Here is a 16024-nt window from a genome sequence, read left to right as displayed (position 1 = left end):
TAATACTTAATTCTGAGAGGAAAGGAGAGAGGAGAAACAAAAAGACCACTGTGGTAAGTGCTTTACAATATTATCTCATTTGATCTCCACAACAACCCTTGGAAATAGATGCCATTATTTTCCTCATTTTACAGGAGAGAAAACTGAGAGAAAACAGAGATTTAAGTGACTTGCTCAGGGTCACACAAGTGTCTGAGGCCATATTTGAGCTCAGGTCTTTCTGCCTCCAGACCTAGTACTTTATCCACTGTGCCACCAGCTAGGTCTTTTCGCCTTTGACAAATCATATGGAACTTCTGAGGGACAAAAGTGAAAGTGACAGTCAAAGACTTTGACCTAAAGTAAAAAGCCCCAGTAGGGGCCAGTCCTTATTTTTAGAAGAAAAAAAAAGGGAGAGGGAGAAGTGGGCTGGTTGTGCAAGAAAAGAGCCTTAGAATTGTGAGGTAAACAAAAAATACCCCTTCCCTACTTCTAACCCTCCCTATTCCAGGAAAAGACCTCAAGTAGGTCCATTCCCCCAGAAGAGGGGCAATCTCAGATTTAGCAACAGATTAAAGAAAAGGTCTCTCTTTTCTCTTCCCCTTCCAAGAAAGGGGTTCCCAATAAGTTGGACCTTGAAAGTTTGTAGTGGAGAACCTCAGCATCCCCTATAAAGGAAGAGCAAAGGGCAAAGAAAGGGGCCCAACTTTTGTCTAACTGAGAAAAAAAAGGATCTGAGAGAAGGAAATACTCTCAAGGTGAAGCAGCCAGAAAGAAAAAATTAATGCGCCAAGCAACCACAATCAGGATCACAAAAGATTTACCAGCTACCACCATAAAAGAGAGGGGAATCTGGAACTCAAAATTCCAAAAGGTAAAAGATACAGGTCTACAACCAAGAGTAAGTTACTCAGTAAAACTGAGTACAACTCTAAAAGGAAAAAAATGTATTGTCAATGAAAAAGAGGGCTTTTCAACACTCCTCATGGAATAGTCAGAGCTGAATAGGAATTCTGAAATGAAAACAAAACCAAAACCATAAGTCCAGAGAAAAATAAAAGGGTAAATATAAAAGAATAATTGAAAAGGACTTTATGAGAAAGAACTATTTAAATTCCAATGGAAGGAGGAGTTATAAAAGGGTCCTAAAACCCTCTCATCAGGGGTAGTCAAATAAGATAAAAAAATCTAGAAATGATTGTGTGATGTTTTAATGATGCTAAAAGAAGAAAGAAAAGAGATGGAGGGAAAAGGACACACTAAAGAAAATAAGAAGAAGGATGGGGAACTTATTTCACATGACTGGGATGCACAATTAGAAATCTATGTAAACTTGAAAGGTGTGGGGGGAACAGATGTTCCTTGAACTTCCATTTCATCTAAACTGGTGATAAGAGGGCAGAACACACACACACACACACACACACACACACACATACCCCACAAAGGGTTTAGTACAGAAACACAATCAACTCAACAGGGTAGAAGGAACAGGGAGAAGGGAAAGGGAATACACAAGGATGGGAAGTGGGATTAGCAATAAGTAAAATAAACTTCAAGGTTGGAAATGGAATCATGAAGAGGAGGTTGCAAGGAAAGAAAGGCAAAAACACTTTAGCAAAGAGAAAGGAAAGCAAAGAGTTTTATTAACTAGTTTTACTGGAGAATAGAGAGAAAATAAAATGTAAGACAAAAGGATGGATGGGAATTCACAATTAGCTATCATAGCTGTGAATGTGAAAAGGATGATTTCACCTCTAAAATGGGAGAGGACAGCAGAGTGGATGAGAAAGCAGACTCTAACAGTTTGTTGTTACAAGAAAAACTCCCAAAACAGAAAGGCTGCCACAGTTAAAACAAGGAGTTGGAGCAAAATATATTATGCCTTAGATGAACTCAAAAAAGCAAATGTAGTCATTATAATTTCAGACAAGACAAAAATGGGCCCAATGAAAAGAGATAAACAGAAAAACTACATTTTGCAAAAAAATTCAGTACTTAACATATATGCTCCAAAGGACATAGCATCTAAACATTTAAAGAAAAAGCTGAATAAATTACAAGGAGAAAGACAGTAAAATTATACTAGTGAGGGACCACAACTATCTAAGCTGCTTTCAGCTCTGAATAAATCTAACCAACAAATAATAAGAAATAAACTAAAGACCTGAATACAACTTTTAAAAAGTTAGATAGGATAGTTTTCCAATGACTGCTGATTGGAGTGGAAAGGAGTATACACATTTCTCTACTGTATATGCATGGCACCTTTACAGAAACTGGTCCCATGTGAAGATGCAAAAATCTTACAAGCAAATGCAGAAATAGTAAATACATTCCTTACTAGCAACAATGAAATAAATTTGTATTAAAACAAAGGCCACTGAAAAAGCATTTAAAATCAACTGGAGACTGAACAACAATCTTAATGAATGAATGGGTAAAAAACAAATCACAGAAACAATAGATAATTTCAATAAAGATAATGACAGCGATGAGACAACATCCCAAATATGTCGGGATCCATTCCAAGCAGTCATTATGGGAAAATTTACATCTCTAAGCACTTTTGTGAACAAAAAAGGGGAAAAAATAGATCAACAAAGTGGGCATCAAACTAAAAAAAAGAGAAAAGCAACAAATTAAAAAAAAACCAAGGAAGACCAAGGAAAAGCAAAGAAGAAATTCATGAAATTAGAAGCAAAAAAAAACAACTATTAAATAAAATTAAAAGCTGATTTTAAAAAGTAAACATAAATCCATCGGCTAGTTTGAGTAAAAAGAAGAAAGATGAAAAACTAAGTTACAGTATTAAACATGAAAAAGGCTAATTCACAATAAATGAAAAAGAAATAAAGAGTATTATTGGAAACGATTTTGTCCAACTATATCAATACAACTAGTAACTTAAGTGAAATAAATGAATATTCACAAAAATATAAAATCCTCAGATTAATAGAACAAGAAAGAGAGAATGAAAACAACCTATTCTCAGAAAAAGAAACTACACAAGCCATAAATAAATTCCCAAAGGAAAAAACAGAAGACCAAATAGATTCCCAAGTGAATTTCATCAAATATTCAGAGAATAATTAATTCCAATGTTATATAATCTGTTTATATAATCTTATATAAGCTGTTTACAAAATGCCTTCAATAACACAAAAATGTTCTTAATACCTAAACCAGGGAAAGTCAACGTAAAAAAAGAAAACTATAAACTGGTAATTCTAATGAATATTGATACAAAAATTTTAATAAAATATTAGCCAAGAGGTGATAACAATCTATCACAATGATTATATACTATAACCAGACTGGATTTATATCAATGGGAAAACTATAAATTTAATTAACCATATTGATAGCAAAAACAAAATTGTTTTTACATCAATAGATGTAAAAGTTTTTAACAAAATACAACACTCATTTTTAGGTGAAAAAAATCTGGAAAATATAAAAATAAATGGACATTTTTTAGCATGATAAATAATACATATCTAAAAGCAAAAGCCAGCATTACATCTAATGTGGATTAACAAGAATCTTTTCCAGTAAGATCAAGAATGAAATAAAGATGGTCATGACACAGCTTTAATTTGACATAGTACTAGAAATGTTGGTTATAACAATAAGACCAAAAAAAGAAAATGAAGAAATAAGCACAGGTGGAGAAGAAGCAAAATGATCACTGTTCTGAGATGATTTCAAAAATTAATTGAGACAATAGCTTTAGCAGATTTATGGAATATAAAATATATGCCTAAAAATCATCAGCATTTCTTTATAATGCCAATAAAACCAACCAAGAAGAGACAGAAAGAAGAATTCCATTTTAAAAACTACAAAATCTGTAAAATACTTGGGACTTTACCTACCACGTTACACTCGAGAACTAAAAGTGTAATTACAAAACACTGTTTACACAAAGACAGACCTAAACAATTGGAGAAATATCGCTTGTGAGTAATTGGACCAATATAATACAAATGACGTTTTTTCTTTTTTCTTTATTTTATTACTTTTTTCGTTTCTTTAGTGCCACTCCAATCAAACTGCCAAAGGATTACTTTAACAAATTAGAAAAATAATTATAAAAATTCATATGAAGGCACAAAAGGCCAAGACTCTCAGGGGAAATAACAAGAAAAACAGTAGGAATAAGGCAGTCTGGCCTTACAAGAGTCTCAAACTATACTAGAAAGCAGCAATTCTCAAAACAAGTTAGTCCCGTTTAAAAAATGGCATGATGCAGCTAAGTCTTCCAGAACCTTCCACCATTGCTGCTACTGTGCTCTGACAGTGGTTTTGCACTCTGCTTAAGATGAGGCTGGTTCTAAGAAGACTGAACCTCAGTTTAATGTCGGTTCATTCTACTAGGCTACGATCTGCTTTGCCACAGCCTTGGAATCCTAGCTTTTGTCTTTGATGAGGCCACAAGACCTTCTGTAACCTGCTTTTTTCATTTCAATGCCAGTTCAGTCACTTCAAATTTCCCACCAAACTCGTGAGTACACAACAATTCTTGTTCTATTTGCTGAGTTAGTAAAGACAGGTACCCTTGGAGACCAATTAACATTTCTCATTCTTTTCAATCTGTTCACTTCCTTATGTTCTAAATTTAATGATTCCTGCTCTGCTTGGCCCATGGACCCCAGGGGAGAGATCCTAATGGTCCTTTCTTAGACCCAAATTCTACAATTTAAAAACATTCTAAAACTTTAAATGTCAGGTAATACTTGGAAAGTATAATCTCACAGTGGAATAGGAGTTGAAACTAAGGTCTGAGTTATTCACTAAAAAACCGAAATGAAAAGATTATTTCTTTCCCTTCATGCCTGTACAGGGCATTTGAATAAGTATGATGGGGTCAAAGGGAAGAACATTACAGATGGACATTCTGAAGTCAGCACAGATATTAGAAACAGCATGACACCATAAAAAGGGAACTGGCCCTGGAGTCAAAAAGAACTGGTTTCAAATCTCAACTCTGATTTATACTGGCTAGAGGATCCTGGATAAGTCATTTTACACCTCAGTGTCCCAGTTACCTTTCTATGATCATAAGTTGCATCCGTAGAGGGAATTCCTCACCAGAAGCTCTCTACTCCAATAAAATAACAGCCGGATTTTTAAAAATACCATACTGTTACATATGGACTATCCGAAAGTCTCCACTTATGTGTGCTGTGATCCTCTCATGAATAATTTACAGAAAGGTATGACCAAGAATCTCATTAGATTCAAGGTTTAGTGACCATATGCATCAATACATGCATATGTATTGCATGTATCAACAGTGTGATAGAGCAGTCAATGTGATCGCAAACCTCTTTAAAAGGAGCATAGAGTCCAGGGGTACTGAGATGATGGTCCTGCTGGACTTTTCTTTGGTCAGAGCATATCTGGAGCATATAATTATCATCATTATTATTTCTAATATTAATAGCTGGAATTTATATGGCATACAAATATTATCTCATTTTCTTCCTCACAACCATCCTGGGAGGCAGATGGTATTATTATGCCCATTTTACAGTAGGTGAAACTGAAGCTAAAAGAGAATAATTGACATGCCCTGAATCACATAGCCAGCAAGTCTGAGGCCAGTTTTGAACTCAGGTGTTCTGACTCCAGGTCCAGTACTCTATCCACTGAACCACCAAACTGGCCATTTTGTTTGGTTCTAGACCATTTCAAGGAGGTCATTTGATTAGCCAGAGAGCTTCAACAGAGTACAGCTAAAAAGGTGAAGGGTCTTGGAGACCATGACATAGGAGGATAAGTTGAAAAAAACTGAAGAAGTTTGGACTAAATATGAAAAAATTTGATCAGAAGAAAGGGAAATGATCATTCCTTTCAATCGTATCAGAAGGATTTGATTTATTTTGCTTCACCCTAGAGGGCAGAACTAAGAGATATGAATGAAAGTTATATGAAACAAATTTAGACTTGATGTAGGGAAAAACTTCCTAACTACGAAAGCCCTGAAAAATGGAAGGGGCTTTCTTGGGCAGTAGTGGGCTCCTCTTCTTTAGAGATCCACAAAGACTGGGTGACCACCTCTTGGGTAATGTTGTAGAGGGGATTCTCATTCAAGTATAGGCTGGCCTGACTGGTTGCTGAGGTGCAATCCAAATCTGGAGATTCTGTAAAATACCTTTTCAACTGCCCCAAAGAACATTAACCATTTGGCTAGCTGACCACTCAGCTATGCCTCAGGCCCCACACAATAGCAAGGAGAAGGCCAGCAAGTAGAGCACAGGAGCATCAGGGCAAATACAGGAAACCTTCATTCATGAGAGGGAAATTACCTGAGTCCTGAGGCTCCTGGACTACTTTTAGGAGATGATCCAGAGACTAGGAAGTATGGGTGGGAGCTACACCTTTCCTCCAGGGTGTAGAGCCATTGCTGCATTGCTAGGTTACAAAGTAATCCTTAGACTCCCACTTCACAGTAAATTGCTAATTGTATGACTGATTCAAGTACATTTCAAAAGTTCTAGACTAGACTTTTTAAAAAATTCTATCAATGACAACTGATTTATGACACTGATGTGTTTTTTTTTTTGTAAAGGCAAAAGTGAATTTGACATCCATGAAATCTCCCTCAGAAGAGAGAAAATTACGAAAATTTATTCCCAATTGAATTTCTTTAGGATCCTAAGTGTTCCACAGTGAAGTGGAGATTAGTCTCCTTACCAGTTTTGAAAGTGGCTCTCTCACTTGGCAGGCTACATCCTGTGAAGTTGACAGCCATCACCCATACTTGATAACACCGGCCAGGTTCCAGATCTTCAAAAAGGCAATAGCTTTCCTTCACTGTAAGTCGGTATTCTTCCACCAAGTCTGGAACAAACACAAACAGCAACTCCTAGATTACCTTACACGGTTTCTTGAAAGGGGCAGCCATCTGAAAGGGTGTTCAGTGGCTTTTTTTGCTAGTATTGGGATTGGTTAGCTTTTACCATATCCCATTATCCCTGTGATTTTTACAGTTACATCACACATGAACAAAAAAAAAATGGAATTTTGGAAAGGAATAAGCAGGATGCTCACATCACACATGAAAACTTGTCTGGAAAGAATATTTCATCAGTTAAGTTTTGAATACTATTTTCCACCATTAGTTATAATAACTATTTCACTATCAAATGAATTTTAAAATTCCATACTCTTCTTGTAAACATGCAAATGATTGACAGATCAGTTATTTCTTCCATTCCTGCCCCCCCCTCTTCCCCCATCCATCTGCTCTCTGTATGGAAGCTCCTTCCTGTGACCTGTCACCTGCCTCGGTCTAAGTAGAGTTAGCTCAGACATATACAGGTTAACTGATTTAGCCAGTTAAATGATTTAGCCATTTAGTTGACAACTAGTAAGTGTCAAAGGTGAGAGTGAAATCCACAGCTACCCACTCTATGGGGTTGCTTCTTTGCTTACTGTTTCTATTGATTTAAACAGTAATAGTTTATTCCCGTAAAAAATCGTTTTAAAAAAATAAGCTAACAATTCAGTAGAGCATCATAAGAGATAAGGGCAAACCAGATTTTCTAAACTAACATCATGACAGGACAAACTTTCTCCTTTTAATCTCAGTCAAGCAGACTAGCTAACAGGTTCAAGTATATCGCAGTGGTGCCCGGCTTTCTTTCACCAATTCAGGTATTATTAATTCTTTCAACCAAGAGCGTTCACAATTTATAGAAATGCTTAAGTGGTAATGAAATGCTCCAAGCTAATCTAAGTGACTTTCTTCTTCAACTGTGATGCATCCCTCTTCTAAATGGCATAAAATGTCCTGCCTTCTGAATATTAGGAGTAAACGGTTTTTTACCATTCTGCAAATCTGTCCCTTTGAAGCATCCTGATTATTTTTGCTGGAATTTTATCCCTGTCTGACACAACTCATTTACCTTGTTAAATTAACCCACATTCATTTCAATTATCTATCTTTATTCCTCATAAATGTCAGTTCTTTATCATTGCTCCAGTTAAGAAACTCAGATGATTCCTTTTTAAACAGAACCAAGCATTTCTATAGCTGTAGTATTAGGTACTGGATCCTTGTGTGTGTGTGTGTGTGTGTGTGTGTGTGTGTGCGGTTATTGGTGAGCCCACCCAGCCTACAAGTTGTCCACTGGTGTGTCCTTGTTGTTTGAGGGATGCCACGAGACCCAGACTGCTAAAATATCTTTCCCACAGAGCTTGCTCTTGCCCTTGTGACTCAAATGGCACCCATGGGTGCCATTCATTTGCATTAAGGTATTGCCCCACCCCCCAAAAAGAAAACTCTTGTTAAAATATATGCAAGATGCATAAATAATGAAACTTTTTTGGACATGGCCATTGCAGGAATTTTTTTGCTTGACTATATACATTTGTTCAAAAGTTTAGTGTTTTTTACTCCCTCACCCCTTGGGGTGCAAGGAGGAAAGAGAAAAACAAATAAAATGTTGTGGATTGAAAAAATGATTTAATTTAAAATCTGGGAAGGGTGACATGATTAACATAAGATCATAGATTATAGACTTAGAGCCAGAAGGAGGCATTAAGTGCAGCTCCTTCATTTTACAATTGAAAAAACTGAGACACAGAGAGATGAAGAGACAAGTCTACAGTCACCTAATTCATAACCCCTGAGGTGGGATTTCAAACTGCATATCCAGCACTGCTGCTCAAAACAGATAACAAAGATGAGTTCTCCAATAGCCACCTCTCACCAGGAAGTGACGAAGGTCCTGAAGGCCTGGGGGATATAAGGCAGGTAATTTTTGTGCGAGGGAAGAAAGTAAAGAAAGAGGTATTCCTCGGATGTTCAGAGGGGAGATGGCATATTGTTGTCATGTGTGACTCTTCATGAACCCATTTTGGGGCTTTCTTGGCAAAGGTGCTAGAGTGGTTTGCCATTTCCTTCTCCAGCTCATTTTTATAGATGAGAAAACTGAAGCAAACAAGGTAAAGTGACATGCCCAGGGTCACACAGCTAGTAAATTTCTGATACTGGAGAAACTCAAGAAGATGAGTCTTCCTTATCCACTGCACTATCCAGCTGCCCAAGATGGTATATTGACCATATCTAGCACGATGAAGCTCCTGTAATAGGAGAGGGTAGGCAAAGAGCAAATAAAGATGTTAAAGACAAGCAACTTACTTGCAAATTTTATCTAGGGTTGCCCAATGAGGCTTTATTTCGTGTCCTTTTTGGCTGCTATCGCCTCTGGATCTTCACAGTTACAATCAAGCTTGTGGAAACCACACAGAAAGAGGGGTCTGAGGAGGTTCCCTCACTCTAACATTCTAATTAGAACTTTAGGGCTGATTTATTCTACAAGCTACTGCAGGTCCCATTGGTCCCTTTCTCACTGGCCAGCAAATCCCAGCCTCTTACTCCCCTAAACTCTGCCATGCAGAGTCACGGCTTCCTTAGGTAAAAGTATATTTTCTCTTCCATTTCTTCCTGTTTTTTCAACTACATTAAATTCATCTCTACCACTTTCCAAGACTTATCTGCCTCAACTTATCCCTTCCACTGTTGTTTGGCTGTCTTTCCATTTTCCTGCACATCGTGGTCACTAAATGCTGGTTGCATTGGATTGGATGGACCTCTTGGAAAGTCTGCTCAATTGGTAACAAATCCTTACGCTCCCAGAATAGCACAATGGGAAAACATTTACTTTGAAGTCAAACAATTTGGGTTCAATTTCTGATTCTGAAGGTTTCTACTTGTGTGATCTTATTGCCAAGTCAATTACCCTCCTTGATCTTCCCATACCTTGTCTGTAAAATGAGGGGAGCGGAGTAGATGGCTCCTGAGGTCCATTCCAGCAGGAAATCTTTGAACCTATGATCTCCAACCATTAAATGACACCTGAATTTCTCCTGAAGATGCCACAATATTATAGATTTAGAACTGAAAGGAAACTTAGAGATCAATATCCTCATTTTTCAAATAAAGACTTGAGGCCCAGAGAAGTTAGTTAACCTGTCAAAGGTCACATAGGTTGAAAATAGTAATGAATCAATAGGTATTTATTAAGTACCTACTACATGCTAGTAAGTGCCTAAGAAATACCTCTAAGGTGCTAGGAATACAAATGTATATAATTTCTATTCTCCAGGAGTTTATATTTCAACCCAAGAGATAAGATATACATATAAAACTATGCTGTATAGAGAATAACTACAAATAAATACAGGGACAGAGGGAGAGCACCAGCTTTTGGGAGGTCAGAAAAGGCTTCCTATAGAAGGCGGACCTTGAGCTGAATCTTGAAGGGAAGGAGAGTTTCAATGATGCAGTGGAGAGGAGGGATTTTAGGCATGGAAGACAAGTCAGTGCACAGAAAGAGACAGAAGATGGAGTGCCCTGCGTAAATCACAGAGAGAACGTCAATTAAGCCAAACTGCAAAAAATGGGAAGTGGAGTAATGTCTAAAGAGGCTGGGGAAAGAGTGCGGGAAAACCTTTGCATTGTGTGAATCACACCCTGTGCGGCTGAGAAACCAGGGATCAGATTTGTTTCATGCTTAATTCAGGACCTAGGTTGTTTGATCATGGGCTGTGTAATGAGGATACACTCTAGAGCTTCTCTGTTTCACAGAGGAACCAGAGCATGGAGTAGCACAACTGGCCAATTGGGAGGACTTCTGAAGCCCAGATCTGCTTGACATACCAGTGATCCTTTGCAGAATAAACTTTAGCTGAACTAGTCTTGACCAGCTCACAGAGAAAAGCAAACATTTTGCTTCCCGACTTATCTAAAGAGCAGCAATCCTGCTTTCTGACTTATTGTGCCCATAGATATCTTCTCCCTAGACCCCCACTTCCTGTCTGACTTCTCAATTTACTGTGTTTCTCCTAAGACCCTTAGCCACAAATGCCTCAAAAAGTCCTAAATACCTCAAATATATATATAAATACCTCACCCTTTTACCACTCCTCTTTGAGTAGCTGAGAATTCTCTCTCTCTCTCTCTCTCTCTCTCTCTCTCTCTCTCTCTCTCTCTCTCTCTCTCTTCTCTCTGCTTACAAGCTTCTTCTCAGGCAACAGTGTAGTTATAATCTTTGTAAACTGTGTTCAGACTCTTGTTCATTCCAGGCCCCCCTTTGGGACCTAAGTTTTCTTCCATTTTAGCAGTTTGCAGGGGTATTTATTTGAACAATTATACTAACCAGAAACCCAGTCAGGTTTGAAGACTGATGTAGAGAATGTGAGTTTTCTCCTATTATAGATCTCCTGATTTATCTGGACACTGCTTCAGTGCTGGACAATCAGCTACAGCTTCCTTGTTCCTTTGTTTGAATCCTACAGAATGTATAACTTAAACACACTTGGAGGAGTGGGTGGCTTCCTCTGGGAAGGCTTCCTTGATCTACCACCACCCTCCCTGATTGCCTGTCATGAAAGTAATCTCTCCCACTTTCTTTAAGTGCTTTGGCTTGATCTCTTCTTTGGTCTTATAAGTCTGTCTTTTATCATACTTATCTAGATAGAATGCCTTGTGCCTTCTTAACCCTCCATTAGATTATAAGATCGTTGAGGGTAAGGAGTACAATATTTTTTCATCTTTGTGTTCCCAGAGTCTAGTACCATGCCTTTATACCTTGCAGACACAAAAATACCTCTTGATGTATGTTTGAATTACATATAATAAAACATTAAATATGAGAAAAGGGGAGAGACCTGAGCACCTAGCTTCCAAGTCTACCTCTGCTACTTATTTGCTGTGTGACCATGGGCAAGTCCATGAGCAGCACCTCAGACAATTCCTTGAGACTGATCTTCAAAGTTATAGTGAATTGTAATTGTCATCCTTTACTGATAAAATTAGTTTTTATTCCCACCATAATGCTTCTCAGTAACGAAGCATGACACAAGTGACAAACCTACCATTCGCTTCACTGTCTTCTCGAGGCTCTTCCATGCAGTAGACCTGGAAAGAGTCAACAACATCCTCTTTCCTCACACTCCAGTACACTGTGATTGTTGTGCTCGTGGCAGAGTTGGGTTCCTGAGGTTCCAGCGTGGGGGGCTGTGGTACTACAATAAAAACAAAGTTGGGCTATCAATCTTCTTTTCATGGTATGACATGTCCAAATGGATTCAATTTCCTGAAATATGAAGGCTTGAGCAGAGGATGCTGGGTAACTGGTGATGCACTAGAGTGAACCAGTGTGGGGACAAATGAGGAAATTTCAAGCCAAGCGGTTGATCTGTTTGCACTGTCTGTCAGATGTCTGTGAGGAACTGGCTTGCACATGGGTGAAAGACTGAAATATAGCTGCTCTATCTGTCATTTCAATTTCCTCTTCCCACAATGGCCATACCTAGGGTGACTCAAGACTTTTGACTCTTGAAGCACAATTCATTCCCCTTCTCCCCCAACTCTCTTTAAAGTATCTGAAGTCAACCTAAAGCAGTTAGTGGGATTTCTAGTTTTAATTACTGCTTTGTCTTATTAGAGACAAACAGAGCTGCTCATTGTAACTGCATGTTGAATATGAACAACATACGCAGCACCCAAAGCAATTTGTTCAATTTACCTGAAAAACTTAGATTTTAAAATTTTTCTATCATTCACTTGACATAAAAAAGTAGAGAAGGACAACAGGTTTGCAGGCAAGAAGACAGTATGTTTTGGCATTTGTTACTATTTATTGACATTTACTATTATTTCTTTCTGCCCTTTCCTTTTACCTTGAAGGGAAGCCTTCTGAAATGTTTGTAGAAATAGTGAATTCAGTCTCACCCACCCGGCACTGCTGGAGGGAGAGCATAGGTACTTCCAGACAGGGAATTATTTAGCTAACTTGCAAGATCCAATTGTTAAATTTTCCCTGTGGACATTTGAACCTCAGAAATCAGCGATCATTACAAATCAGGGCTGGATTTATTGTTCTGTTGATTGCCTATACTTATATTGTTAATACTGCAAATTAAACTTAAAAATGTATTGGATACATTTCCCCCAGGGAGCCTAGCTGTTAAGGGTCTACCAGCACATTTCTGTATTTCTCTAAAACATAGCTTGAGCTCAGTCGGAGCATTGTAGAAGGTTCTGGGAATGAAGTCATCCTCAAACTAGAGGCCTGATGACTTCAGGCTCACAACACAACGACCTGGCTGCAACCACACGTGGCACTTATGTTGTGCTTTAAGGTCCATAAAGGCTTGATACCCTTTACTTCACCTGAGTGTGGAGAAATCCAATTCAGTTCAGTTAATGTTTCTACAAAGTCTTTATTCTGTACCTCGTAAGAATGAAACGTGACTGACGGCTATGCCAGCTCATAGTCCAAACTCAGGCAGAGTCTGTTAGACTTAACTTTTAATACCTAACCTCTCAGCCTCTGTTGCTCCATCTGCCAAATGGAGTTAATGCCAGCATCTACTGAACAGAGTTGTTTCTAAGACCAAATGAAATCAAATATGAAAAGCACTTTGCAAACCTTACAGCTCTACATAAATGTGAGTTGGAATAATGGTCGTGTCTCCAACAGAAAAGGAAGGAGGGTGGGAAGGATAAGAGCAAGGGCAGACCTTGGAAGAAAGATAATAAATTTTATTTTGGACCTATTGAATTTAGGATGCTTATGAGGCATCCAGGTATCCTTCAATATTTCTTTTCCTCCTTCTGCCCTTTCAATGTGTGGATTCATGAAGACCTGATTTCAAATATGGCCTCAGACACTTAACTAGTGGTGTGACCTTGGACAAGTCTCTTAGACTCTGTTTGTTTCAATTTCCTCTTCTGGAAAATAGGGGTAATAATAGCACATATCTCCCAGTTGTTATGAAGATCACATGAGATAATATTTGCAAAGTGCTTAGCACAATGTCTAGAACAGAGTAGGTGCTATATAATGTCTAGCTGTTATGATTCATCAGGAAAATGAGGATGCTGCTAAGAAATCTCTGAGATGACTCTTTCCCATTCTGGCATCCTTTGACTCTCTAATTTTCTGACTTGTCCCAGAAATAATATAAGACCTCAGGATTCTGAATACTATTTAGATGCAAATTTCTATAATGGTTTCTTTTGAAGTGAATCTTTAATAAACTTCTCTCTTGTTGACAGTAGAGGTGCAGCCTAGAGAACAATCTAGTGTTGCCTAAGATTTTCCTGGTTACCCAGTGGGTCCTTTCCTTGGATTGGGCACCAGCATATAATCAACGCAGCAGAAAATAATGTATCTGCTCTAGTGGCCAAAATGTCCTGATCCATCATCCCCATGCCATCCCATCAAACATCGAGAAGCAGAGAATTGATGTCATCCTTCCATTTCAACTTAGTGCCCCCTATAAAGTGAGCATGGATCACTTACTTATACCAGGGGCATCATGCCAGAACACATCTTCTAGAACTGAAATATTAAATCACTGAAGTGATTTGAGCAGTGTGTGGACAGCACATGGAAGCTTTTCACTTTTATCCTGATTACTTCAAGACAGAACCACGTCTTACCAGTTACTAAACTGAGACTTTTCCTACAAGGACAAAATTGGAAGAGGGGTGGGAGGAGGGGAAGAGGAAAAAAAAGAAAAATGCAAACCTCTCATCTGAGCGTTTGGGAGAGCTGCCTCCTATCACAGGACGAATTATTTTTAACAAGGAGGGCTGAGTGGTGTTTTAGCATGCAGGGAATGGAACTTTGTAGCTTCACTGAAACACAGCAGCTTTGAGAAATCCGAATAACATTCATTGTCTTGTTTGTAAAAAACATTTTGAAGAGCCTGCGGGATGTTGCTGACAGCTGAGTGGGTGGCTGGCTGGCTACAGAAGATGATGCTGAGCTGTTAGCTCTTTAAACTAATGTGTTGTGTTTGGAGAGAGGGAGAGAGAGACAGAGAGAGAAAGAGGAAGAAGGGGAGAGGAAAGATCTGTAAGGGAAATCTGGAAGACAAATTTGAAAATATTTGATTATTTTTGTCGCTCTACCTAGCTGTTGACATGAAGCAAATAAGCTCTAGAAGTAGAGAGGGTGATCATTTTTAAAAAGGAAAAGAGACACTGGATGATTTTATGCCAAACACTTTCTCTAGCTCCTTTTATATCAGAGCAAATCAGAAGGTTCAAGAGGGAAATTTTTGTTTTGTTTTGTTTTATTTTTACCAAGTCTTTCCATCTCACCCAGGCTAGAAATGTAGCAGCCAGTCAGGAGGCTACAAGGCTGATTACGCAGAATCTTTGACCTGCTCTCTTTCCAACCTGGCCACTTTGCCCCTCCTTAGACAGGCTAGTGAAGTCCTGTTCCCAGTGTTTCACTATATATCCATGTCAAACTTAGTGTGAACTCTTAATTCATTTAGCCCTACTGCAGTTTAGAACTCCCAAGCTCAAGTAACCCATCAGCCTCCCCCTCCCCAGTATCAGAGATTACAGGTGAGTGTCACCAGGTCTATTCTATAATGATAACATTTATGTAACATCTACTATTTGCCAAACACTGTGCTAAGTGCTTTATACATACTATGTCATTTGAATTCACACAATTACCCTGACAGGTAGGTGTTATTATTATCCCCATTTTACAGATGATGAAACAGGCAAACAGAAGTTAAGTGACTTGTCCAAAGTCACATAGCTAGTATCTGAAGCCAGATTTGAACTCAGGTCTTCCTGATGCCAGACTTGGTACTCGCTCCAACACCCCATATGCCTCTTGAAATGACACAGTATTATTTATTGCAATTTCTTTCAGAATCTAACATTTAATCTTGCAGCCATGAATTTTGTTTTCTGAGCAAATTTAGTTTTACTTTTAATCTCTTCATGGATTCCAAAGCTTTGTAAAACTGTCCCTTTTTAATCCAGGTACCATGACAATGTTCTTACCTGCCACATGTTTTACCATCTGGTCACTTCTTGTTGAACTGTCATCGTAATGCTCAAAAAGTGAAAATGCTGTAGGAATGTTTTCTAGAGAAGCTGTGCTCTCCATCGCAGAAAGGAGCCTGTCCAGGAGAAGACAGTCCTAGGTAAGTGAGGGAATCATGTTCACAGGATAAAAAAAAAAATGAAAGGGGAAATGTAGTTTTCTGC

The 16024-nt window shown here is 38.3% G+C and overlaps 1 protein-coding gene across 2 annotated transcripts in view; it reads right to left on the bottom strand.

Annotated features, from left to right (window-relative positions):
• The window catches only part of CMYA5 (cardiomyopathy associated 5), a 121940-nt gene that overhangs the window by 40144 nt on the left and 65772 nt on the right, over positions 1–16024 (bottom strand). Inside the window, exons 6-8 of one of the 2 annotated variants that reach the window (XM_072606437.1) lie at positions 15818–15936; positions 11872–12021; positions 6682–6828 (exon numbers count right to left, since the gene is read on the bottom strand). In XM_072606437.1, the coding sequence (XP_072462538.1) occupies positions 6682–6828; positions 11872–12021; positions 15818–15936 (416 nt within the window). Of the gene's footprint in view, positions 1–6681; positions 6829–11871; positions 12022–15817; positions 15937–16024 lie in introns of those variants that run through there. The other variant, XR_011966532.1, reaches the window with a different exon arrangement.

This window comes from Notamacropus eugenii, chromosome 4, assembly GCF_028372415.1.
Source record: "Notamacropus eugenii isolate mMacEug1 chromosome 4, mMacEug1.pri_v2, whole genome shotgun sequence".
NCBI lineage: Eukaryota > Metazoa > Chordata > Mammalia > Diprotodontia > Macropodidae > Notamacropus > Notamacropus eugenii.
The sequence above is the reverse complement of the archived record's forward strand: the minus strand, read 5'-3'. Positions and strand labels throughout refer to the sequence as shown.